The 26,732-nt window shown below is 38.5% G+C and overlaps 1 protein-coding gene across 2 annotated transcripts in view; it reads right to left on the bottom strand.

The window, feature by feature from the left end:
* LOC148677730 (tetraspanin-5) overlaps positions 1 to 26,643 on the bottom strand; it is a 54,799-nt gene extending 28,156 nt beyond the window's left edge. Inside the window, exon 1 of one of the 2 annotated variants that reach the window (XM_088624813.1) lies at positions 26,224 to 26,643. In XM_088624813.1, coding sequence (XP_088480939.1) covers positions 26,224 to 26,304 — 81 coding nt within the window. In that variant the 5' untranslated portion in view covers positions 26,305 to 26,643. The remainder of the gene's footprint in view (positions 1 to 26,223) is intronic. The other variant, XM_088624805.1, reaches the window with a different exon arrangement.
* Between the last annotated feature and the right edge of the window lie 89 nt (positions 26,644 to 26,732).

Raw genomic sequence — 26,732 nt, 5'->3', positions numbered from 1 at the left:
TTGTGTCCTCCAATCCATCTCCTAGCAAGAGGCATGTGAAGAGCTGTAACAATATGCTGAAGGACGCCCAAACTCAAAAAAGGGAAAAATAAAGCACAGCAGTCACGAAGACGAACAGGAACAAGGGACGTGTCAACCTGGTGGAGTGGAAAGGCAGACTTGTCGAGTGCTTCCATCTTCAGACTCTGACTCAGAAAAATAAAATACCCAAAGGGAGGCCGCCTGCCGTCACACTGAGCGATGACTACTGTTGCATAGCTTTGCTGCTTTAGAGGTCACAGTCTACCAGGGTATACAGACACCGTGCAGTACATTACCACCAATTTAAAACCAGGGAAAACAGGATCAATTAAACAAGTATTTGTTTTCACTCATATACTTCAGGGCTCAGACTGAATGAAACCAAGAAAATATTAGAGTTCAAGAGAAACCGTGCAGTTCTCGGACTAGAGTTTGACTAAAGCAACTATTGATAAGAGCAGGTGAATATGAACTCAGCCTCTCAACCCGCATTTACCAGTTTTAAGAGGTGAACTTTCAGTTGTTCGCCCTTTGTCAGTAGAAGATGCTCATTAAACTGGACAGGAACAAGGAAAGGTTTATTCCGTGCTGAAAAGAAAGAAACACAGCCTTCTTCAGGCTCCACAGCTGAAACGTTGTGTTTCTTTTCTTCTCTTTTCAGCATGGAATTAACCTATTTCTTGTTCCTTTGCAGCCTACACATGCTGACGCAGCTACCTACTTAAATTGGACAGGCCATAGTAAAGAGTGTGAATTTAGCAAGTTGCAGCTGACTTTAAGTTAATGAAAGACTCACTGTGATGAGTTCGACAGATTAGCATGACTAACAGGTTGTGAACTAATGACAGAAAACGGATGAAATATGTAAATTACTAATCCTGATTTTGTACGAAATATGACCTACGGATTGTTAACAGTAAAAATTAAGGTTTTATCTTACACTATTTGTCTTATTCAAATATATTGTTTTGCTAATAATAAACTAGTTTATTAACAAGGCTGAATTTAGGTGCCTGCGTCAGAGTAGATTTTAAACAAATTCCACATCATACTGTAGCTTTAGAGTCTTACTACTGTGCATTGCAGAGTATAATTTATCAGAAACAAAGCTTCAGCTAACTGCCTTCATTTAACCTCCAAATGAAATTACTAGCATACTAGTGAAAAAGCCATGTGAAAATTATACCTGTCACAATGCATAATTGTATAATCCATTAATCGAAACCAAATATGCACTATCCTTTATCAAAGAGCTCAATAAACACCATTAAAGAGCTAAACTTAAGTCACTAATCACCTCAGAAGTTCATACTTCAGATTTCCTCTTCTATCACTGAACCACCATTGGATACAACTCAGGAATAAAAGTATAAACCAAAAACAATAATTCTTTGCTCAATTTCATAAAAAGTTGACACTTGAATTGTGACACAAATATATGCAATATGGTTTAAGGTCCTATACATTTCTAAATGTAATTTCTGGTTGGACAGGAAAAAAAAAGGTCTTTCTGGTTTCTCTGGAGTGACATACAAGTACTGCACCTGGACTAATTTGCAAAACTCCCAGTTTCTGTCTGTTTAGCATAGTATGAACCACACCCGAAGAAGGCTCCACAGCCGAAACGTTGTGTTTTCTTTCTTCTCTTTCCAGCATGGACTAAACCTATTACTTGTTCCTTTGCAGCCTACGCATGCTGACGCATCTACCCCCCTGAGCTAGTATGAATCATGTATGATTACGCAATTAAAATGAGCTGCATTTTTTATGACGTTCCCTCAAATGCTTGCTTTCAGAGCAAATACGGGCAGGAGTTAACAAACAGATCTATTGCTTGACTGAAACGTCCATGTTTTGCTGGTACTTGCCTTGTATTGAAGCAATCTTACCTACAGTATACAGACAAGTGAGTATGAACGCAAAAGTGACAAAGTATCTTTCAATGTACTTTTATGCTCCGCAAAAAAGTTAAAGAATTAATCGCAATCCTAATGTTCTGTAGTTCTATTCCTGTTTCTCCCAAGGCATACATAGTTCTTTAAGTTATTGTGAAATTTTAGTTATTCATGGTTCCCCTGGGTCAGATGCCTGCATTGAATGATTATGGTATCCTATTCATTAAGCATTAAAGACAGAGGTGGGTAGGAAAGTACAGCTGAGCAAGCCAAGTCGATTCTACTCTGCATTTAAAAAGCTAGCTATCTGCTCCAAGCTTTGCTATAGTACAAACACGAATGTGCAGAATTCTTTAGGGAATGTACCAAGAAGTCATTAAGATAACTCTTTGATATCGTTTTCAAAGTCTTTTCTGCAAAACAGCAGTGAATTCCAAGTACCAGCTGTAGTCTAAACAACAGAATAAATCATTACCTTCTGTAGAGCAATTTACCCTACGTACCCTGAAATATTTTCAGGTTTTATATTTTCATGATGCAAAATAATGTTTGTTAGACAAAATACTTTAAATAAACACTATCTAGATACTGTAGGCACAGTAGCTGGATATGTTGTTAATGTAATGTATGCAATCTAATTCTTTATTAAAATGGACCCCCAGAGACTAATGAAATTATTTTAAAAATCATTAACACAAATAACATACCATAGAAACTGCTATTTCTCTAAACGTTGAGCACTATATAACGTTATTCACCTATTATTATTCTGGCATCTATAATGTAATTAGGAACATCAGATTTACAAGAACTCAATTTTATTACTTTTATATTGGCTGCATTGCCCCATGTCTCATTAATAAATGAGATTTAAAGAATAAGCAATCTAACTTTGTGCTTTTAGCGAATGCCCACTGCACATGTTTGATATACTTTCTCATATTTTAAATGAAATATTTCTAATTTGTAGCACCTCTGTTAGTAGGGTACTCCAGAAGATGTAACCAAACATTGAGCATTTTTTATACTGAAACTGACGTCCAGACTTCTGTTTTGCGCATATACGTAAACACGAGTCTTCTCCCATTAGGAGAGTTCTGCGTTTTGTGCCATTTATCACTAACTTTCTAAGCATCTTCTCACATTAAGCATTACATGGATGCTTCTCTGTACAGTGTATGTTAGCATTTCTTTCAAAGAGCAATCACACCAGGACAGGCTGCCAAAACAGCCTGTCAACAAACGGGATTAAAGTTATCAATTAATCAGAAGCTCCCAGTTTCACAAATGAACAAAGAAAGGACTTTGTGAATATCTAAAATGTTAAGCTGCATGTTTACCATTACGGTTACTTTTTTGTAAAAACAAATCTATATTCACTTATGGAAAAATACACTTGCAGCTTAAGACAGAATTTGAGCTTTGTTCTTAAATAGAAAGTAATTTATTTTTCGTTTTGGCCCAGGGCACTTCCACACATTATTCTTTCTGTCTAAGCTCAGAATCTTATGGGAGTAGTTGAGAAAGGAATGTGTGGTGTGACATTCAACTACAGTACTTTACAATGTTTTATAATACCTTTGGGGCTGGCATTATTTTATTCAACGTGCAACACATCATTCTGCATAACACCATGAAACGCATCATGTGCTCTTGGTTAGAGATCTGAAATGTGTAACGTGAGATAAAAATATACCATCGGTTGCATTTGGGAGGAAGTGGGTGTCCACTTGTGAGGTAATATATCGAAAAACCTATGGTTCTATCTCACTGGTTGTCCACACATAAAAGAGACAGAGTGTGATGGTTTTTAAAGGCCACATCGTTGGTTGAAAGAGTCCAACCAATTCTAAATTGGTTCTAATTAATTCTAAATTAATATTTTTATCTTTACCTTATCTATCTTGATAAAAATCTTAACCGAGTTTATTACATAAATTCGGAAGGGATGGTTATGCGTTTACTTCACCTCGATGATGTTTAGTAGGCATGTTTTAGTATGAGTTTAGGAGGGACAGTAACCAAGGGTGTCCTCATCTCTGCTGCTCTGACTCAGAATTCTCCATGACACTTCCCCAAAAAATCTAAAATACCCACGGTAAGCCACTCTCTCTTCTATTCATTCGCCTTTCTGCCTCCCTCCTCTACACCATCTCCACCTCTGCAGAAAATCCTTGTCTAATCCTTGTCAGTCTGTATGGGGGTCCTCACTACAGTCAAATAACTGGCCCTCATCCAAGCAGGTTCAGTCAAAAACACTTTCCAACTCCTCAATAAACACTCCTAAAAACACTTTCTCACTGGGGTCTGATATTCCTTAACAGACGCAATGTCACACATACTTTGTCACAAAAAAACAGCAAATTTGGGAGAAATGTGGCCCTAACAAAAACAACAGTAAAGAGAAAATGTGAACTTCTCTATTCCTTCCAACAGACCACGAGACAATTTGACAGGTACCATATTTATTTTCATCGTATCCATAAAAGATATATAATCACTACGGTTGAGGTGATTTCTTAAGTAGAAGAGGGGATGAAGCCATAAAATACTCACAGTAAAGCTTTAAAGAACAAGTTATGTTACTGAACCCAAGACAAAAAGATCTTTCTAGAATCGCAAGATGCTCAGAAGGTTATTTGGATTAGAGGAGGAAAAGTGATGTGTGATGGAGCTCAGACCTGTTTAAAAGACTGTGTTTGTGCTCTTTACTGTCAAATGTTCATAACGTTTTATCATAAAAACCCTCAGCATGACGTCATTTTCAAAGGCCTCCAAAGAACTGCAATTCTCAGACAATTAGCGACCACTGATATGATTTCCTGGCTTTCCGCCTTAATTTTTCCCCTCACTAATGGCTTTTGTTTCCATGCATTGTTTTGGAGTTCTTCATGAAGGAAACAACTATCCTCGTCACAGAGAATTGCCTTTCTCTCTAGTGCCATCTGTTTTATATTCAGTTAGAGGACTGACCACCTACGTGTGTATACTGGACTGGAAAACACCCAGACTTGACAGGAAGGACAACAGCATTCGCTTCCTCTCTCATTAAGGAAGCCCAGCACAAGATTCTCAAATACCGGCTGCACACAGGCAACGCAGAAGTTTCAACAGCCACGCTTTTCTCAAGGTTGAAGTACAGGTCGTGTACTTTTCCAGGCGCGGAAGGAATTCTGCAAAACTAAATCTGCTGTGTCAGTGCACACTGCACTGAAAAACTGGTCATATTTTTGTCTTTGAAATGTATCCCATATGGATATTCAAATTAAAGGTAGGTCATTACGCCCATGGTGCTCTGCAGCACAACAAAAATCTATTTTACAATTGCATGCAATTATAATGAGAATACAGTGAAGGACTAAAGAAGCTTTTGCCTTGTGTTGCAATATAATTGTGAATAACATCTGCTTATAAAGCATCACAGGGCTTTGCAATACACTCATAGCCTCTTTGCAGTTTATGACTCTTAGACTCATCTCTTATTTTCACATTTGTACAATATGTCTCACCTCAGACAGAGCCAGCTCTTGGAAAACTAGCTGTGCATGAACAAGAAACACTGGTGTTCTTCAACAATCAAAAGGCCAAACTTGGGTGAAGTAACTAGAGGAGTATCTCAGGGATCTGTACTACGACCACTGTTTTGCCTAATTTATAGCAATATAATGTAATGTATAGTTAGTAAACTACTCATACTTGCAGACAACAGCAAAAACCTATGATTATCAAACACAACAGAAGCAGAAAGTGACATTTAAAAGGTTTTACATAAAATTCAACATTGGGCAAACTCCTGGCCAATGACATTTAATGTATTTAAGTACAGGTAGAAAAACCTATCTATAAAAAAGACCAAAACTAAGCTTGAAAAGGATACTTATGAACAAGACTTAGGTTAAGTAAATGACAGGATACATAGTTAAAAGTTTAGAATTAAAGTAATTGGTTCTTATGTTAACATTGCACAATGTACTACCAGGAACTGTAGAATATTGGACACACCTTTGCTGAAGGAGCTGAACCTTTTAAGTTTTGAACGGAGGAAAATATGAGGGGATCTGCTCCAGGTATTCAAAATTCTTCTTCAGAATAAACAGTAAAACACAAACGAGAGGACAGAAATGGAAACAATGTGGAAGAGCATTAAAAACTGAAAACAGGAGGCCCTTCTTTATGCAAAGTGTGGGGGCAGCCGTGTTATGGAATCCGATACCCTGGATTCCTCCAAGAAAAGGATGTATGAATTTCTTGGATAAATTAACTATTAACTACCAAAAAGGTAAAAATACCTTCTTATTTGTAACCTTATATTCTTAGATGCAATAACAAAACAGGCTACTAGACATGGTACACCTAGCAAAAAGGTCATGTCTGGCCAACATTTTTTGGTAAATTTTACACCTTACATTGAAAAATGTAATTTCACAGCAAAACAACACTACAGGTGGCAGCATACGATGGTGCGTTTCTTCAAGAAAACCTCGAGAGTCTCTTTCTGGAGGTTTTCTGGTAACACTGAATTGGTTTTCTTTTTTTTTTTTAATTGGGCTTTCAGGCTACGGGGAAATTGTGCTTCTAGTTGCTTTTAAGTGAAAAGGAAGTTGCGATAACTATTTTCAGCTTAGCGTTGACTCATTTCTTGATCTTTGTATATCCGTTCAAGAAATTCTAGACACTATTCAAACACTAAAATCTTACTAGTAACACCACCTTTTTCATATGTGATGGATTACTCGGAGAAGAGTTGTCTGAGGAAGCTCAATAATGGACACTCCCACCATGGAAACTGGAGTATGCTGAGAAAACTCTTACAGTACATACAAACACCACACAGATAGCACCTGAAGAATTGAACCCAGGACCCCAGCACAAATGCTAACGCCTGTAGCACTATGCTGCCCTTTTAATACAAATATTATTTGAAATATGATTCCTCTAAATGAAAATTCATTCCTGGTCAATCATTTTTGAAAACATGACATGCTAACAATCTCACAAGTTGGCTACAACTGTATATGTCAGCATTTCTGTGCATTTTCCCTCATCCATTATAAAGGTCTGGTGGACTCCGAGGGGAACTGTGGTGGTTTATAGCTTGCCAAGAGACTTACAGGCAGTTCAATGAATACAACACACATCTGGAATCTGGTTCCAGTTTCCGATTATGAAATAACACACAAATCCCTCAAACACATGTACAGTCGTCCGAAACCTTTCCAGAACACGCAGGACAGTCAAACCGGTTGTATGGACGTTTAAGGTATTTAAGTGTATTTCATGTTAAACATCAAATCCTAAAAGAAAAACAACTGACCACCATACAATGTTTCTTAAAGGTTCTGACCGATTTCTTTTTCTTTAACAAAACCGGTGGAAAAAATAAAAACGCATCTTTCAGGGTCAATAATGCTTAAAGGGCAATTAAAACATTTCCTTTTAATTTTGAAGCACTGGAAACGTGTTTCCTTTTTTCAAAACAATGTGATCAATTTAGAACAGGCTCCATATAGGGGATAAAGTATTCTTTTTATTGTTTCTTTTCATTTTGCGAGGGTCAGATGGTTGGTACAGTGCCTTACAAAATTATTCACCTCCAGTCTGAGCATTCAGGTTTTGATATAAAACATTCACTTTAAAAAAATCGGTGATACTGTGTGAATTCATGTGCATACACACAAGGTGCAGGGTTTTTTTTCTTTTCTTTCAGGTAATATAAAGAAATTTGGCAGTACATTTGAATTTGAGAATAAGAGGAATGATTGTTTTTTATTCAAAGAGTTGTGGGAGTATGGAACAAGTTTCTCAGCCATATCATTGAAACTAATAAACTAGTTTCTTTAATGTTTACAATCCCTGGATCAATTAGTGACTAACTACCAAACTAAATGGGACAAATGGCCTTTTTTTCCATTTGTAACCTTTCTTCATGCTTTTATGTTTGTGAGAAGAAGATAAGATCATCTAGGCTTCTTTTCTTTCTGATATTAGTACTCCCCTCTCTCCTTATATCCCTTCCATAAGAACAGCTCAGGCCAAGAGCCTGACAAACGTTCTTACTCATTTCTCTCCATACTGAAATTCGAAACACGCAGATGAGTCTGAACTCACTGTTTCACAATGAGATGGGAGATTCTCTGAAGTGTGAACCACGAGCGTGCGTTCGGTCAATCTGAAACTAACAAAAATAGAAGGATGGAGGTCCATGTGAAATCACCAAATGCAAGACTTAACTGCAAGAATCAAATAACCTACAGGGGGATGTGGGAGTTTCCCAGCCGGCCTTAACTCTCCAGCCAGGCTTTTCACATTATGAATGGCTTAGCAGTTGGCCATGATAAAAAAAAAGCACGAGCTCCCAAGCAGGTTAAAAAGTCATTATTGAAGAGGGGCCCTCTGGCAGGTTGCAATCGAGTGGGTATATGACCAAAAATCAAGGCGATTTCAAATCATTTCTTTGAAAAATGGAGGAAATTCTACGTGTTACACATTGTAGTTTTATTACTGTGATAAGCCGTTTTGAGATCACAAACTAATTTGCTCTGATGAGATGTATGTGCCATAAACAATATTCCTCCAAAGCCATGAAAAGAATGACATTCCTGTCCCTGTCAGGTGTCGGACCTGCCAATCAGTACAAAAGGCAAACACTGGCTTTCAGGATGTGCAGATTTATTTAACAGGATCTACTTAACAAGACCCTAATGACACCTCCGCACAGAAAACACACTCATCTGTGTGAGACTGTGCACCGGGGCAGTAAAAGAAAGCAAATCACAACTCATCAGACATGCTTCCCTGCTGTGCCACAGGCTGGATAGGAATTCTCCAGCAATTAAAAGCTGTAAAAGTACTCCCCTTTATATGTCCTGATTCAAACACAGAGGTTTCACTGCTTCCAGAAGACTTATACAGTGCTGGGAATTAGCGCAAGTGCTATTAATCAGTACAGTTGTATGCAAAAGTTTGGGCACCCCTGGCCAAATTACATACTTTTCTAAGTGAAAAGAAGTTAACACAACCTCTGCAGCGAACAAACTTAAACTGGACATATTTCTGCAAATTTCAATGCACAGTTACTATTTGCTGAATTTAACAGATTGAAAAAAATAAAACCGTAAATGTGGCATGTGTAAAAGTTTGGGCACCCAATAAGTCAGTACTTAGTAACACACCCTTTGGCAGAAATCACAGCCTCCACACGTTTCTTGTAGCCAGCTAACAGTCTTTCTATTCTTGCTTTAGGAATTTTTTCCCCACTCTTCCTTGCAGAACGCTTCTAGTTCAGAAATATACTTGGGCCGTCTTGCATGCACTGCATGTTTGAGATCTACCCACAGATTTTCAATAATATTCAAGTCTGGGGACTGGGAAAGCCAATCCAAAACCTTAATCTTTCATTTCTTGAAGTAGTTCATGGTTGATTTTGAGATAAGTTTTGGATCATTGTCCTGTTGTAATATCCAACCTCTTTTCAGCTTTAGTTTCTTCCCTGTGGGATATTAGCTTCCAGGATTTGTTGATATTTAGTAGAATCTATTCTTCCCTCTACCCACACAATATTTCCTGTGCCACTGGTTGTCACAAAACCCCAAAGCATAATAAGATCCACCCCCATGCTTAACAATTGGCAAGGTGTTCTTTTCTTCAATTGCTCCTCCTTTTTTTCTCCAAACGTACCTTCGGTGATTGTAGCCAAAGAGTTCAATCTTTACTTCAGCAGACCACAGCACTTGGTTCCAAAACGCCTCTGGCTTATCTAAGCGTTGTGTTTTGTGATGAGATCAAAGGTAAGGTTTCCTTCTGATGACTCTTCCATACAGATCATGTTTGTGCAAACAACGCTGCACAGTGGACCGGTGCACCACTACTCCTGTGCCAGCTAAACCTTCCTGCAGGTCCTCTGCAGTGATATTTGGAGGTTTAGCTTTGCATTCCTGACCAGTCTACAAGCAGTTCTATCAGAGATTTTTCTTTGTCTTCTAGATCTCGTCTCGACTTCCATTGACTCAATTGACTCAATTGACTCGACTTCCATTTCTTAATGACATTTCAGACAGTGGAAATTGCAAGCAGGAAGAATTTAGATATCTTTTTACAGCCTTCCCCTGCTTTGTGAGAGTCAATTATCTTTATTTTCTGATCCTCAGTCAGCTGCTTCGAGGAGCCCATGGTTGTTGAGTGTAAGCACAACAGCCTGAGAAGTTCGAAGAGTCAGAGAATTTATGAGGCTCTGGAATGGTCATCGCCTGACTTAGATTTAGGCCAAACGAGTCAATTAAGTTCTGAGACCTTACAAAAAAATAACACTAGTGAATCGAATGGAAGGGTACCCAAACTTTTGCACATGTTCCATTTACTGTTTTATTTTTTCCAATCTGTTAAATTCCGCAAATAAATAGGAACTGTGTATTAAAATTTGCAGAACTAAGTCAAGTTTAAGTTTGTTCGTTGCAAAGGTTGTGTTAACTTCTTTTCACTTAGAAAATCACCAAAGCATGTAATTTGGCCAGGGGTGCCCAAACTTTTGCATACAACTGTATATTACGTCATCCATATTTAGGGGTTTCAAATGGTGTGAAGAAACATTTTAGATTTGGGATATATTAATAAAGCATGATTGTAGAGAGATGTAAATTCGGTATATTCCAACCTCTACTGCAGATGAATTGCATGTTAGTATTTAAAACCTTAACCATTTGTAATCCTTACCGTAAAATGAGCCAAAACTCCTCATTCTAACCCTGCTCTATAGTTAGGTGTATTTAATTACACTTTACATTGGTTTTTAACATTGTTAATCACACGTTAATAGTTAATTTACAGACTGATGTATCAGGATCCTACACTAAAGTGTCACCTGTATGCATGCCCACTACTGTGAGTCATGGGACTGTGGGCATTATCCTGTCAAAATAATAATGCGAACAACTAATGACTTGTTTTTTACTGTAGAGATAATCCCATTTTACAAACTGCAGCGGCAGTACCCCATAACAGCATTTCCTGCCATTCCTTAGTAAAGGCTGCTGTTGATGTTGAATATTAATTATTAACGATCACGGAAACCATCTCTCGCCATGGTTCTGTGAGTTCACTTATTATCTCTATCCCTCAGCCCCATGACAAAAAGTAATATTGAGTAGGAACGTGTTGTCAGGGTCCCACACGCTTGCCTACCTTCTTCCGGGCTCAGTGCAGCACAGATGTGCGTCTGGAAGCGCTGGGAAACGAGTCAGGGAAGCATTCCAGACTGAACAACATGGTAACTTGGCATTGACATCGTTATTGAGGACAGAGATCGCGCTTTATTACAGACAGTCTTACATTATTTGCCCGTGAGATGGAAACGAGAGAGCCCATCAGCAGAAGGTCTGGCAATAACGTGTCTCCAGAAAAGCAATCTTTCTTCTCCTAACGGAAACTGAACAAACATGCTTGTTTAAACTACCGCACTTTGAGGGGGTACTAGTTCAGGGCTACTCTCTACGCTGCCGTGCCTCAAACCAACAAAACAGAAAAGAGAAAATGGACTTCATGGAAACTGCAGGTCAGACAAACTATGGCGACGAGGGCACGCCTTCTGATATTCATTTATAAAACAACACACAGAACCAAGTCACTTAATATCAGAATGGAATTGATTTTTAAGAAGCACACTATTTCAATAAACCCATTCTTTCTAAAAATAAATTCAGATATAGGAATTATTCTTCGCTTTTATGTCCCAACTTAGAATTACTAATTAAAGTTGTCTGGTCTCACCAAAGTAACCCTGCATCAACATAGGGTAGGGGAACTGAAGGTCACATAGGTTTTGGTCAGTTAGAATTGGCCAGACTAGTGGAGGTCAGGCAATGATTTTACAGCCCCATTTAGTACTCTTTGCTACAGGCAGCAAAAGGGAAAGTCTGGATTCAAAATTACAGTGTCCAGGATATAGCCCTTTCTGTGCACTGCGTGGAGGCCCCTCCAGAGCTCTGCCATGATATGACCTAACCCAGCGAGTAAAACTAAAGCGGTCTTCAAAATTTAACAGCATGAAAAGCACCTACAACTGCTCCCAGCTGGGATCAAACTCTTTGTAACCATCTACAGGAATACAATCTGTACAGTTGGCACCAAAGATGTCAGATTGGTGAACACCTAAATGTTCTCATATGTATTGGCAGGGAACATTATGCCATATCTTTAAAATCTTTTAACCTTCCTGACAAATATGCTGCTTTGTGTTTTATCAGAGCAGACTGCTAATCTGATTCAGATGGGACACACACCTGGCCAGCAGGTTGTAATGTAGTCACACCTAATGTGGGTTAATGTGCTGCATTATAATTGAACAGAACAGAATTTCATACTAGAAGATCACCAACACTTAAGTCTATTTTCCTAGCAGAGATAAGGGCCTCAGGAACACACTGAACAAAAGGGCAACATAAAGTTGAATGACAGCTCATGAAGGCCAGACCTTGTAATGCTCTGGCACAGAGGAGTTTATCCGCATACAAGAGCTTTCCAATCTCTCACACACACCTCACCATCAATAAGGGACATTAACGACTGTACTAACACTCATCAACAAAAATGTGAAAACCTAGCTTTTTACTAATCAGCAGCAAAGTGACAGTTATTGCATTTGGAAATTTACACACTCTACATATCTCTATGCTGTATTCCCTGTTGTAAAGGGCTCTTGTTGCGTACAGTAGTTCATTTTAAAAGCACAAAGAGCCATCCAAGATCAAGTATCAGATGCAGCAGCTCTTTTGAAAAAAATAAAAAATAAAAAGACTTAACCAATTAAGAAGCTGGCATCCACACTTGGCTTTGTAAATTGGAACACTTCCTACACACAGTGGGCACACGGTGTTCTTTATAGAATAGAGATGGGTACTCCTGGTCCTGGAGAGTCCCCATCCAGTTTGTCTGATAAATAACCATTGAATCACCCATCTCTAAAGATTTAAAACCATTGTACTGCGATCAGTAAGCAGGTGAGTTAGTGAAGTTTGTTAAGAAATACACACAATCGTTAGGAACACTTGAATGTTGTCTTGCAATAGGAAAAATTTAGTTATTACTCAAGGTTTAGAACTGTCTTAATTAAAACAAGGTACTTGTTAAGTTAGTACATTACTCAAAACCTTATAACTGTCCCCCATATTTAGGAATAGGTCACATATAAGACTGGATTGGGGCTCTTTGGGATCAGAAGTGGACACGTCTGCTATACATTTTTAACTACTGCTGTAACTTAAAATCTAAAAATATAAGAAAGGTGATAGACATTCAGTCTTTTCGAAACCAATGAGCTGGCATGTCAGTATTGATCCAAGGGCTTCTCTTACTTGTGATGAATTTGAAAGAACTGTCTTCAGCAACAGGGAACAGTTTGTTCCAGGCACCCACATCTGTTTGTGGTGGTGACCTAATTCGATATTATTATTGAGATTATGGACAACTGGCAGCTGCTTTAAATTCAACACATCTGTCTTTCTTAATATTCCCTCTGACTAACTCAACACCAAACCTATTTTGAAGTCGCAGTGACAGTTGGTGAATGCACTTAGAAACAATCATAATAATAATTGCTTACACTTAAATAGCACTTTTCTGAACACTCCACTCAAAGCGCTTTACAGGTAATGGGGACTCCCCTCCACCACCACCAATGTGCAGAATCCACCTGGATGACGGCAGCCATAGTGCACCAGTACACTCACCACACATCACCTGTCAGTGGGGAGGAGAACAGAGCGATGAAGCCAGTTTATGGATGGGGATTATTAGGAGGCCATGATTGGTAAAAGCCAATGGGAAATTTGACCAGAATGCCAGGGTAACACCCCTACACTTTTCGAGCAACACTCTGGGATTTTTAATGACCACAGAGAGTCAGGGTCTGGGTTTCATGTCACCTTTTTACGGTATAGTGTCCCTGTCACTATACGAGGGCATTAGGACCCACACAGACTGCAGTGTTAGCCCACTAGTGGCCCAACTAACACCTCTTCCAGCAGCCAGTTAGTTTTTCCCAAGAGGTCTCTCATCCTGGCCAGACTCACACCTGCTGAGCTTCAGTAGGCTGCCAGTTGTGAGTTGCAGGGTGATATAGTTGCTGACTGTCATCTGAGTTCCAATGTGGCACAATGTTAATATACTATTGAAGTTCTCACAGAATAGGCCAGTTTTACATCCATCCTTTTATTCCTCAGGAGGTTTGTAGCAACCCTGTGCTTCTCCCAGAAGTGACATGCCTTTGGAAAGTGGGTTGCCAGTTGTGAGTTGCATGGTGATATGGCTGCAAGATACTGCGAGTTAAAAATAAAAACCTTGACTGGGACCAGCAGGATGTCCAAGTCAGTGACATAGGTAAAAAGAGACAGGCTTGCACTTTGAGCCAATGAAAACACATTTATTAGGCCTGTGCTGTATATATAACTTATTTATACAAAACAGCAACCTGTACATAAAAAGGAATGCAGTCACAGCAGGCAGGAGTGAAAAAATGTAAGGTCACGAGTGTAATGATTGACACTTAAGTGCTGCTTGCTTTATCTCAATACACTACATTCCTATTCAGCCTGTCAGCAGTTGTTGTGGAAGAGTAACAATCAGCATGTATATTCACGTACCTTATACTGAGCCAGTACAGGTTCCAAACTGAAAGCTATCCGTTTTCATGGACACTCAATAGGTCATACTCCTACACAGCCTGAAAGTGTGTCTTAATGATGCTGGTGCCGACGAAGGAAAACATCCAAGCAAGGAGTTACCGAGTGAAAAGTGTGCAATATTAACCAGTCTGTAACAAGCCAATAAAGAAGATGATGGAGAAGAAGACGTTATTACAAAAAAATCTTTTGATGGTTTCTTACCATTTGGCGAGAAAGATTCTGGATGCAGTTAGAATGATTTTGAAAACACACAGGCGTGTATATCACTAGAACCACAGATCTCTTGAGCAGCAGAAAAGGGCCCATTAAAATTACAATTCTTCAAAGAGGAAACATCCTGCTACAGCAGGTGTGACAATGACAGGACAGAAACAATAGAGCTGAACAACAAACAAACAAACATAATGGCACACAATCGGGAGCTCACAAGAAAGAGGAACAAGAAAAGAGGAAACAGGGGCATATTAGACAGATTCTGCACACAAAATAACTAATTTTTCCAGGCTGGTAAAATGTTTTCACAAGCACAGTGGGGCACGTTTTTCTACAAGAACAGTGTAAATGAATGCAATAGAGTATGGATCAAGGATATCCCACTCCTTGTATCCTGCAATCTTTCACCCCATCCCAGCTACAGACTAAAATCCATTTCTGTTCCAGCACTACAAGTACTACAGATACAGCAGTGGAAAACAATACAACCTCAGCTGGCTCCTGCTCTCTTCAGCTCAAAACATAATTTCGAAATGTGAAGCCGAATTCCCCAGACCTACAATTTAACATGATAACCATAAGAGGCTGCCTTTGAATAATCGTGCAAAGGCTGAATACGTACTGTAAGGATCACATACATGTTTTGGACGACTCATTAAATTACCTCTTCCCAGTTTACCCCCTTATTAATCACATTCATGCACCTTAAGAACGGCAAACAACGCTTCCCAAAGGATTCGCTGCGTTTTGGTTCACTTCTTATTTCCTAACAATACAAAAAAAACAGGAAATCAAATGTACTGTGTACTCAACCATACAGGTGAAACAGCACATTAGAAATCGAACAGAAAGTCAATTATTGACAACAGCCAAATCATTAATCCAAAAAATGCCCATGTGGCTCAACAACTACTCAACCCTGCTTATCTAAGATAAAATAGCACGGTAGCCAGCATTTAGTAGGTACGCTTGCCAGGCTCCATCTCCCTCAGAACAAGCCCTGCTAGCCACAGAAAAGGGACTGTTCTGTCAATAACCACTAACCTGAAGGAAACCAGACGGTCAATAACAATAAATAATGGATCTCTCAGATTCGTCTAATTTTACGAAGGCAAAGTCATTAAGTATGAAAGTCTTTGTGTTCCTCATTTGTTTTGACCAGCTCCTGGAATAGCCTTTTCAATTCCCTCTGCTCCAATCTTCCCTATTCCCCACAATTCCTTGCCCAGCGGTTTTCTGCCTTGCGCCTTTCTCCCCCGACATAAATGGAAGAAAATTCTCCTGAATTAACAGTTTGGACTACTAGTCCTTTGACTAAGCTGCCTACACTGGAAGAACAACAAGATACTGTACATCTCTCTTTTTCAGAAAATGATTGTATTTAAAGTCCTTATAAACACTGGAGAGAGACAGCTGAACAAAAATAGTACACATAGTAATAGTAACCTACAGCATTCACAGTTATCTTGCTTCTCCCACACGCAGTTCAGCATTTTCTAAAATGTAAAGATGCTTGCTTTGATAAGCAGCTGGGTACATTTGTACATGACACTGTGTTTGGACAAACGCTGACACTGAAGGCTGGTTTTTCACACATGCACAGTAAAACACACTCGAATAGTGTTAAGGGGAGCCTTATCAGTTCACTGGGTACAATCTAGAACGGTTCTCAGGGCTCTGAACCTCTAACTGGAGATTAATATAATACAGGAAATACAGCTGAGAGGAGACTGTTCAACCTGCAGTGCTCATTCCCGTACTGTTTCGGGGATCCTGTCCAGTCCGGCTGTTCAAACTGTATGCATCATCATCATCACCCCACCCAGGCAGGAATCATATATTCCTATTCTACTCAATCCTACAGAAACCACAGTGAGCTCTGGCCAGATGAGCCACTAGGCTCAAGTATGGGCTTACTTTATGAACTCAAAGAGTGCTGGAAATCATGAAATCATAATATATTTCATGTAATAAATGAGGCATCCTCACAAAGATACCATGCCAGAAGAGGATGCATGTCAGTAAAGGCTGCCATGGATATCTTTATGGAGGAAACACAAGTGACTGGATCTCTTTCATACGCTAAGTCAGAGCTTAAAAGCAAAAAACAGATTGCTACAAAAAAAAATGTACTACTACTCCTCTCCTCCCCTTATCTCTGAACAACAGGAAACCAAAACGTGTTGTGATCAAATACAAAACATATAAATCCATATTACATTAAAAGGTTAAGTTTTATAACTAGCCAGGACAACCCAGCATAACTTTGAACCTCTACATATTTTGGGGGATATTTTGCTCCTTACAATTTGACACTCTTCCTTAATGGCAGTGTATCCTGCTATTATTGCCTCTGACTCAACTGTGTGCAAATGAACCTTGCCATGAATGCAGCACAGAACTGAAGGTGGCAGCCACACCTACATTAATTAACTGCTGCATGTTCCCTGTGCCTGAACACAAGCATTGTGTAATCCGTCACACTGTCTGATAAACTTATATCTTGTTTATCATCCTAATAACAAAGAGACCACGCAAGGCTAACAATATACTTCAGAGTTTTTAGGTTAAATGGGTTGTTTTTTATTTATTTGTAAAATCTTACAATCGTCAGCTGTTAATATTTTCTACCAATAAGACGGCAATTATCAATTAAGGCCAATATTCACAAACTGAATTAAAAGAAAACTCTTGGTATGAATGCTAAGGAATGAGAAAAGTCACTAAGAGGTCTACAGAACCACTCGAAAAACCTTTGCAGGGCTTGTAGATAGGACTGGCTGTGGAGGTGTCGTTACTAAAACCTAGAGAATATGCTAGTTAACAACTAGGAAAACTTTTCAATCAAATATCCAGTCAAACACTTGAAATTATAGAATGAGATATGGAAGACCTTGTGGTTGTTCAGAGTGGGGTCTTACATATGTTGTAAGAATGTAAAGAGCAAACTATACACAGCTGTCAGAAATCTCAAATTTTACTTGATACTCAAAACTGCTACAGGCATATATTAGAACTACATCTCAATAGCTAAATTTATGTAAAAGAAACCGTGGCATTTATGATGTCCCTGGTGAGCAATACATGGCTCGCTATCCATCGCGGAGTACATATGGACACATTGTTCATTAAAATTAATAGGAAAATGGCAAATAAATCTGGGAAACAGCTGATGGTATTTTAATGAGCATCCTTAACTTAAGATAAATGATGAACAGAAGACTGTGGTGAATAACAACAGTTTTCAAAGATTAGGAAAGACAAATTTAACACTGCTTCAGTTTCTTCTCAGTCACCGAAAAATTGGCATAAAAGAGAATTATAAACAATTTTCTAAATTAATAATTCAGTGTAGAATCTTCATACGTTACTCCACACAAAATGATATTAGGGATTAGTACAAATTAGCGACTAATGTATAATTGGAACTTACAAAACCCTGCTCACATACAGGACTTATCTTTAACAAAATACATTTAAAAAAATTAAATTATTAAAGCATTTTTTAAAGTTAGGAAATTCTCACAGAAATGTGCCCCTAAAGACAAAAAACAGCTTATTAAAAAACACACCTGCAACAAAAACATATGACCTATTAACTAAAACACTCCGATTACTGGCAACAGTTGAATTGATTCAGTAAAAATAATAATTTAGAAGTCTAATGAGTTTAAAACACACAAACACTTGCAAACAATATTTTTGAGCAATAAGACAAGTACTGTACCACTAAAAGGATATTTACACATTTCCTGAAATGTTTATTATGTGCCACTGCCTAAATATCGTAAGAGAGAAAGGGGAGTATGGGATCATCTGTTTCCAAGGCAACCTGTTCTGTCTCCTCTGGAGGCCTTGATTGCTCTGCCACTGGGAAACTAGTATCACCCACAACAAAGAGAAAAACAATGCCCTGTGCTGACAGACCTAACCAGTATATTCATGGCACAACAGTAAATTAAAATTTCTACAAAAAATTATTTTAAATGAGTATTGGAGTATCCAAGGATATAAGAACCCCGAAATTTCTAGACAGTGGACAATGCAGAAAAGAAGCTGTTCAATCATTATGATAGAATCCTTTACGTAAAAAAAGACTGGTAAAGGCTTTAAATGTAAGAACTGAAAACTAACTTCTAACTTATACAGAATTTCCTTTCTTAACTCTGCTGTTTTTCCAACTTCTTAAAACATTTTTATGATCTTTTTATGAATGAGCCAGTGTGATTTGGAAGCAGATAGCAAACTACATGCTGTTGTGTGAAAGGTTTTGAAAACACAGCTTCTGTTGTCACTGAAAGTGTACAATTTGTTACTTTTCTAATGTTGGACTTCACTTAGTAGTAAACGGAGCTCATTAACAGAAAACAGAGCCTACCAGATCGAAGACTGCTGCCACTGGATTTTGCTTAACATATGAAACTGTACAGTATGTAGCTGTTTAGACGGAAACCATACTATAAATCTTAAAAGGGTTCAAAATACTCTGGCATAAATGAAAAAAAAAATGAAAGTTAGAGAGGTTAAAAAGAAGAGAAGGCTGATTGGGATTTCCTCAAAATCAGTGGTAACAATGTGGGAGAAACTGAACATATAATATCCTCTAACATTAGCATGGTTTTCATATACCTTCAAGTCACCAAACACTTCAGCACGTTAATCAGTTTTTTTCTGAGAAAAAAGCGAACTGCTTTGTGAGTCAACCATATGTGGTCCCAGATTTAGTTCAGGCTGCCTAATTAAGCTGTAAATCAAAAGCACAAACAAAAAAATAATAAGTTTGCTGTTCTGGAAAATGAAGTTTACAGCAGCAAGCATAATCTGTTTTGCTAAACAATTACAAATCTAAAGGCCAAACATAGTACTGTACTTCAACATTTAAAGGGAGTTAGCCTGACATACCCCCATAATGAAGTCTGTCTCCTTGACTGAAATCAACTCCTTGACAATTAATCTGTTGTTTCAAGAAGAACTTCTTCTTGAATTCTTTATGAGCTAAATCATTTCCTGACCCCTCTTTGATTTCAAGAGGCACAATAAAGTGCAGTTCTATAGAACACAAAGCTTCTGACAAACTCGGCGAGCATGCGACTGGATCAGTTCTGCTCATATTTGTAAGTCACTGTACCCTTACTGACAGGTAGAGTAAATAAGGTTATTCAATCCTGACAGTTAAAAAAGGTTACTTAAAACATGCTCAAGTTGTCTCTTAGAAAAATGTCATTTGTGTTGTTGTTTTATATTTGTTATTTAAACAACTACGTTTAACCACGTTTTCAGCTTTGGAAAAAAACTCTTTTTACAACTGCACTTTGAAGCTTAAAAGCAAATGATTAATTATTAAGTTCTTACTGTAGCTGGAAGATGAAGTCTTCCAAAAATAGATTTGTAGTAGTATGCACATTTTAATGGCAAGACATTGTCTATTCAGGCTATTGTTTCTGCTAGCAAAGCCCCAACATGTTGCCAGCAGCTATATCACCTACTTAAGCTCAGCAGGTGATCAGGCTGGCCAGTACCTGGATGGGAGACCTCCTGGGAAAACTAAGGCTGCTGCTGGAAGAGGTGTTAGTGGGGAACAGTAAGGGGAGCTCACCCTGCAGTCTGTTTGGGTCTTCATGCCCCAGTATAGTGATGGGGACACCATACTTTTAAAAAAAGGTGCCGTGGTTCAGACAAGATGTAAAACTGAGGCCCTGACTCTCTGTGATCATTAAAAATTCCAGTGTGTTTTCCGAAAAGAGTAGGGTTGTTACCCCAGTGTCCTGGTAAAATTTCTCCCTGGTCTTTACCATTCATGGCCTCCTAATAATCCCCCTCTCTGGACTGGCTTCATCTGGTGGAGGGGGGTCCCCGCTACCTGTAAAGTGCTCTAAGTGTAGTGCCCAGAAAAATGCTATATAACAACTTTAAGGAATTATTATTATTATTATTATTATTATTATTATTATTATTATTATTATTATTAATATTATTTATTGTTGGCAAGATCTGCCTTCTGCAAGTTTTCTCTGCACCATGCTCATGGTGTGCTTGGTTTATAAATCTAAATAACACCAACTTTAGTGCTGCCAGAATCTGTAATATATGATTAATCATTAATCCTGCCAACTGTGCAGTAAATGATTCATGTAACATTATTGCACCCCTGTTTATAATAGCTATTCCATTGAGATTCTTCATTTTCAACATGCAAGGAAAAACAACATACCATACAGGAACCACTGACAAAGAAAGAACGCCCATAATGTGTTAAATGGCCTCTTCTCCTTTAGGTGGTATTTTTTAAATTTGTACTTCATATTTTAAAATGCATACGTGTAAAAATCTAAATGGTGCCACTCATATTTAAAAACTGGGAATCTCAATATGAAAGAATTCAACCCCAAAATATGGAAATCCATTTACGATTTACTCTGAATCAATGAATTAATCTAACATCGGGGCAAATTTAAGTAACAAAAACATCCACCAGCCTTGCAAAAGCTTATTAATATACATAACACATTCAAAAAGCGTAAGGTGCCTGTCTTTAGCTACAGTATGTGTCACTATGGAGGAAATATAAAGAAAGGAACAGCTGTATCCACTGACAACTGGTAATGCATAGACTTCTGAATCATACAACACGTTTCTGCAAATTGAGGGTCAGATCCCTGTCGGTCTACAGTAGGTCAGTTTCAATGTGTGTATGTTTCATTTTCTCAAGCACCTGATTACTAAATCAATCTTTTAAGCAGTCCCTGTTCATTGTTATCTTATTTTGTCCTTAAGAGAGATATCACTTTGTGTCATCGCGTCAAGTAGTACATCCTTAATAATACATCTTGTTTTTCTATATTTTATTGTATTTATTTTTTATTCATGACAGAACCCTGGTGATTAAGCCTTGCACTCATTTTTATCAAACCATTTATGGTCTTGAAGTTCCAAGTAATACAATATATTATATGGAAAGCAATGTCCAGAAGTCAGTTTCACAGCCATCAGAAATTGTGATCTCCTGCCACCAGGGATGTGGTCATGGACGTAGTTTTGATTCAGATACAGTCAATGGAATAGATGTCCCAGTGTTTTCACCGTGAATATCGCCAGGATCTTCTGGATCTGTTTTTATCTCAAAACATGACGCTGGTCATGACAGACTAATGACAATGGTTCCATTCCAGAGACAGACATCTCTTCCAGCTCTGGCGTTAAAGTCTCCATGAAGACTGAACCCATTCCCCTTCGTAAATCCACAAATAATCTGGTGGAGCTTGGCATACAAATTTTCCTTGGTTTCGTCATCTGAACCGAGTGTGAGGTCATCATACAGTATGCAGATATCAGGCAGGCACATTGGTTACCTGCTAAGTCAAGACAAGAAGGCATGAGGCACCCACTGATTCCATCAAGGAACTCATGCAGGTGGCTGGCTATTTCATTCTTGAAGGCAAATCCACTTTTATTAATTCAATGGTCTTGCTATAGCCATCTCCAGAATCCTTGAATAGCTCTTCTCCAGCCAGGTTTCTCTCACACTGACTATGTTGATATACTATCACTGCAAAAACTTTTGCCTGCAAAATGGTGATCCCTCTGGATGCAGCTACCCAGTCAGGAGTGGTGAGACAAACTATTTCTAGGGCCCTTTTTCTAGCCCTTTCCTCAAAGGGAGATCTTAAAAAGTTCTATTCAGTCAGTTCAGTCACTGTTACAGCTGTCACTGTGCAGGTTTGCCTCAACCCAAGTGCCTGAAAACCTCTTTTAACAGTCTCAGTGCTAGGTCACGACTAAGAGCTTGCAGACATGATTATCCTGCTTGCCACAGGACGTGAGGAGTGTGCTGGGAATGGAAGTTGACTGCACGTCTTCGTCGATTTTGAAGAAACTGCTGTTTCTCCTGTACTTGACCTTGGTCCAATGGTAGGGAGGAAATGGTGATTGGATGTCTCATTCTGCTGTAGCCTTCATCCACAAGAACGGCTGTCAGCTCATTCCAAGTGGACTCTTCACCCGTTTGTGAAGTGTGCTGACCCTCATTCCCCAGGTTTAACTGCAAGGACATGGAGGTGGACTTTGGAACCCACCTACTGTATAGATGCCATCCATAGCACAGGGCAAAAGATCATCTTACAGCACCGTAGAGTTGCAGTTTGGACTTGCGACTGGCAGACTGGTGTCAAATCTCAGGCACCACGGTTGGTTGTTAGAGATTTCTCTAGTAAAATACACACCGGTATAGATGAGTACAAATGTAATTTATGTTGGATTGTGCCAGTCAACCAAATTTAAAAGGTAATGTAAAACTCTTATTTCTTGTCAAGAAAGAATGATGGTCAAAAATATTTACCGGATTTGAATGAAGACTAGTTAAACAAATATTTCTCTCAGTTTTATGCCCTGTAGACTAAATTGTTGCTTCCAACCTTTAGCTGCAGATGCTGGTCTAGAACGTTTAGATTTGAACTTCCTTACTCTGCACATGTTGTACAAACATAATCTGCAACAGATAGAGATGAACTATGGGGACATTTGAAGGCTATAAACAGTGATCACTTTATGATTTATCTCCGTGCCACAACAGACAGCTTCCACAGGGATCAAATGTTTAATCTTCTGGTTCACCAGCTTAGTGCCGCCTTGTTGATGGTGGGTGCCTTACAACAGGATGGGAGTGTAAAACGCAAGCCAAAAGAACAGGAATAAACTAAAGGGTGTTCCTGGCATACGAGCAAACTCAGAACACCATTGAAATATAGTAAATGGGAAGAGCTGGAAATATGTTTTTGAACAATGACAATCAAAGCTCTGATCTCCCAGTGAAAAGTCACAGTTGTTAAATGGTTGAAAAATTAAATTTTATTTCTTGCATTATAAAACATGCTAATGGTTTCCTTGGGTAAAACTTCGCTGTATAGTCTGCCACTTAAGAAAATGTCTCTCCGGCAAAAAAGTGTTTTGGTTTTAATAGAATGACAACACGGCTTTAACTACACTTTTTCGTGTGTTTCTCTCGGTCAACATTTTCCTTTTGGATTTGTGCTGACAAACACACTCCGTGGTCATCCTGGAATTAAGCTTTGTCATCTCCCCTCAGTATTGAAACACAAACTGAGCTTTCAGTTTTGCCAAATTATGAAAACGCAGCACAAAAGATGTCAGAGACACTTCATGAAATTGAGCTCAATTATTAAGCAAAATAATTTTATCTCTGTCGTGGTGTTTTCTGTATTGCTCTCCCGTCACCTGAAAAGTTAGGCATATTTGGCATCCTTGTACATTTCTCTGAAACAGAAGGGAGTACTGCACATACCAAAGGAAACATAACATCCAGAAACACAATTTTTGTTTAATACTTCGCCTTATTAGTTTCTACAGTGATTCTGATTAACCTCTAGAAACTGTTAAGGATTTGCTAGACTGCAAGGGGGAAAATTAAACATTGGTTTAACTCTAAAGCACTAACATAAGTTGCTATGAGGAGAAGGGGGATACGTAAAATTTCTTATGTATGTGACAGCTACTGTATTACTCACACAAAGTTGACAGTTGTTATCAATGGTGCTTTCGTTATTGTGCATTTGCACTGCAGACTTACTGCCTGCCCAAGAAGGTTTATAAGAATATTAAAACAACTGTAACAACTTGTAATGACAGAAAGGAAGCAGCAAAGTAGAATGAAGACAAAGACTGAAAACTGAGCATTTAAGTTGAATTAAAGTCTTTGCATTGTTTGGGAACTGGAACACAGGCGCTTACCTTGTCAAATTTAATTCTCATAACTTGGGCAAGACATGTCCCAGTGTCCCAGAGGAGAAAGGAGCACCCCCAGAATTATAGTGGGTCTGTCCTTCTGCCCAAACCAGACTGCAGCTCCAACATTTTTTTAACTAATTTTAATGTCATTTGGGCCTATTGTACATATGAGTGGCAGAAAGATTTGTTGATAGAAATACAACATAAATGCTTACACTGTATGTACAGAAATATAAAGATAAGGATTCCAATGTCTGTATCCATATTAACAAGAAATGTAAATATTAAATGAGTAAAACCAATATAAATATTTCAGAAAGGCTGGGGAAAGGGAAAACTGCTGTTCGTTCTTTACGTAATTAAAATTTTAGTAGAGCACCTGTCAAAAGACATTTCTCTAATGAAGCATAAAACCCGCTATGGTTACAGAATTATTTCCATAGTTTATTTATTCCGCAAATCACTCTAGAGGTTAGTGACTTTTAAGCGCATGGAGTGAATTAAAAGAGGTACTATGTATTTTAAACACTCATTGCAGGCTGACGAAAAATATTTAATAAGCCATGAACATTTTTTCACATCCACTCATGACTTCCGTAGCCTGCAAGGCGTCTTAACTGGGTACAGTTCGGCAACAATACATAATTAATTATTAATTATTAATTCTAATAACACAATTGCAGCATATTACTAAAATGGGATACCACGTCAGATCCTACACTTCATTTTAGCCGAAAAGCTGAGAACAGATTTACGTACTGTTTATCTAAGACAGCAAAAATAAATAATACTGTTAAAACTGAAAATAAAAGCAGAAATGCTTCTCTTTTAAAACGAGAAATACCGGAGAAACCGGTTATTTTGTACATTTTAAGATAGATATAAAACAAAGTTATTGATGCGTTTCTTTCTTTCTTTACTGGTTGAATGGGTCCCCTGTATTACATTAAAGTTTTTATACATCAACAGAATTTGCTCAAGACGCTGCTATGGGGGGGGGGAGGTGGGGTTGAACAAAAATCCGTTTCGAAGAGACACTTAAAAAACAGAAACACAGCCCACGGCCGACCCAGATTGAGCAACAAAGCAGTCAATTATGCTTTTTGGATGCCAGATTAAGCACCAGAAGAACAAAAAACAGTTGGTAAGTAACGAGTACAGCGGCAATGACACACTTGTTTTTTTTTTCTAAGAGACAATAACAAGTATTCAGACAATAGATGCAGTAAATGACACAGATGATCAGAAAGAGGATTATCTTTCTCCAGGGCACGTACAAGTATGTGACACGATGCTTATTACTGTGCACATAATTGAATTACAGTCGAGTAGCGGTGATACACTAGGAACAATCCCACGAAACTCATCCAGTAACCTGGCATTTTGCACCTCTACACTTAACGGCAACAGCAGACCGGAGTTGGCATGCTTATTTATATCTGCCTCCTTATTAAAGATCTGACAACGGTTTCCCTTTAACCAGGCCTGGAAGACTGATAAAGCGTAGGGATTAAGCACATACTGTAAGCATATACAGTATGAAAGGTAAAGTAATATTACTACCGAAGACGAAGATGCGATACTCTCTCCTCCCTGTATTACTGGGCCCAAATATAGCATCTCACAAAAAGCGTAAAATTCAAACTAAACAAGGAGAAGTAGGGGGAATCGATACTTACCCAAAAAATGATATTGAATCCAAATATAAAATACTTGATGCAGCAACTGACTTCGTGAGCCTTGTAATGTTTTCCTGACATGCTCGATTTTCATCAACATACGCTTCCCCTCTGAATAAAACACAGTTATCAAATCATTTAAAAAAAAAACAACAACAACAACAGTGTCACTAAGTAAGGCAGCAGGTTGAGGAATCCGGCGAGACAGTCAAGTGTGAAATCACTCCCACGGTCTTATTCCATTTCGTATCTGAATAAAGGAAACATCATTGGCCCCCTCAATCCTTGAACCGCGGTACAAAGCAGCGGTGATATTACAAGGGGACAATGTTTCGCATTAAAAAGAATAACAAAGAACCCGGCTCGTCGTGTAATAGCGCCAGCACTTAGGATAGCGGACTTGAGCAGGGATACAGTACCACAGATGTGTGCAGTTCATTTCTGCCCAGACATGGCTGATCTGTGACTGACTCCCCCTTTCACCAATCGGCTGGCCGGTATCATTTCTT

This window comes from Lepisosteus platostomus, chromosome 1 (assembly GCF_059453375.1).
Source record: "Lepisosteus platostomus isolate fLepPlt1 chromosome 1, fLepPlt1.hap1, whole genome shotgun sequence".
Classification (NCBI taxonomy): Eukaryota; Metazoa; Chordata; class Actinopteri; order Semionotiformes; family Lepisosteidae; genus Lepisosteus; species Lepisosteus platostomus.
The sequence above is the reverse complement of the archived record's forward strand: the minus strand, read 5'-3'. Positions and strand labels throughout refer to the sequence as shown.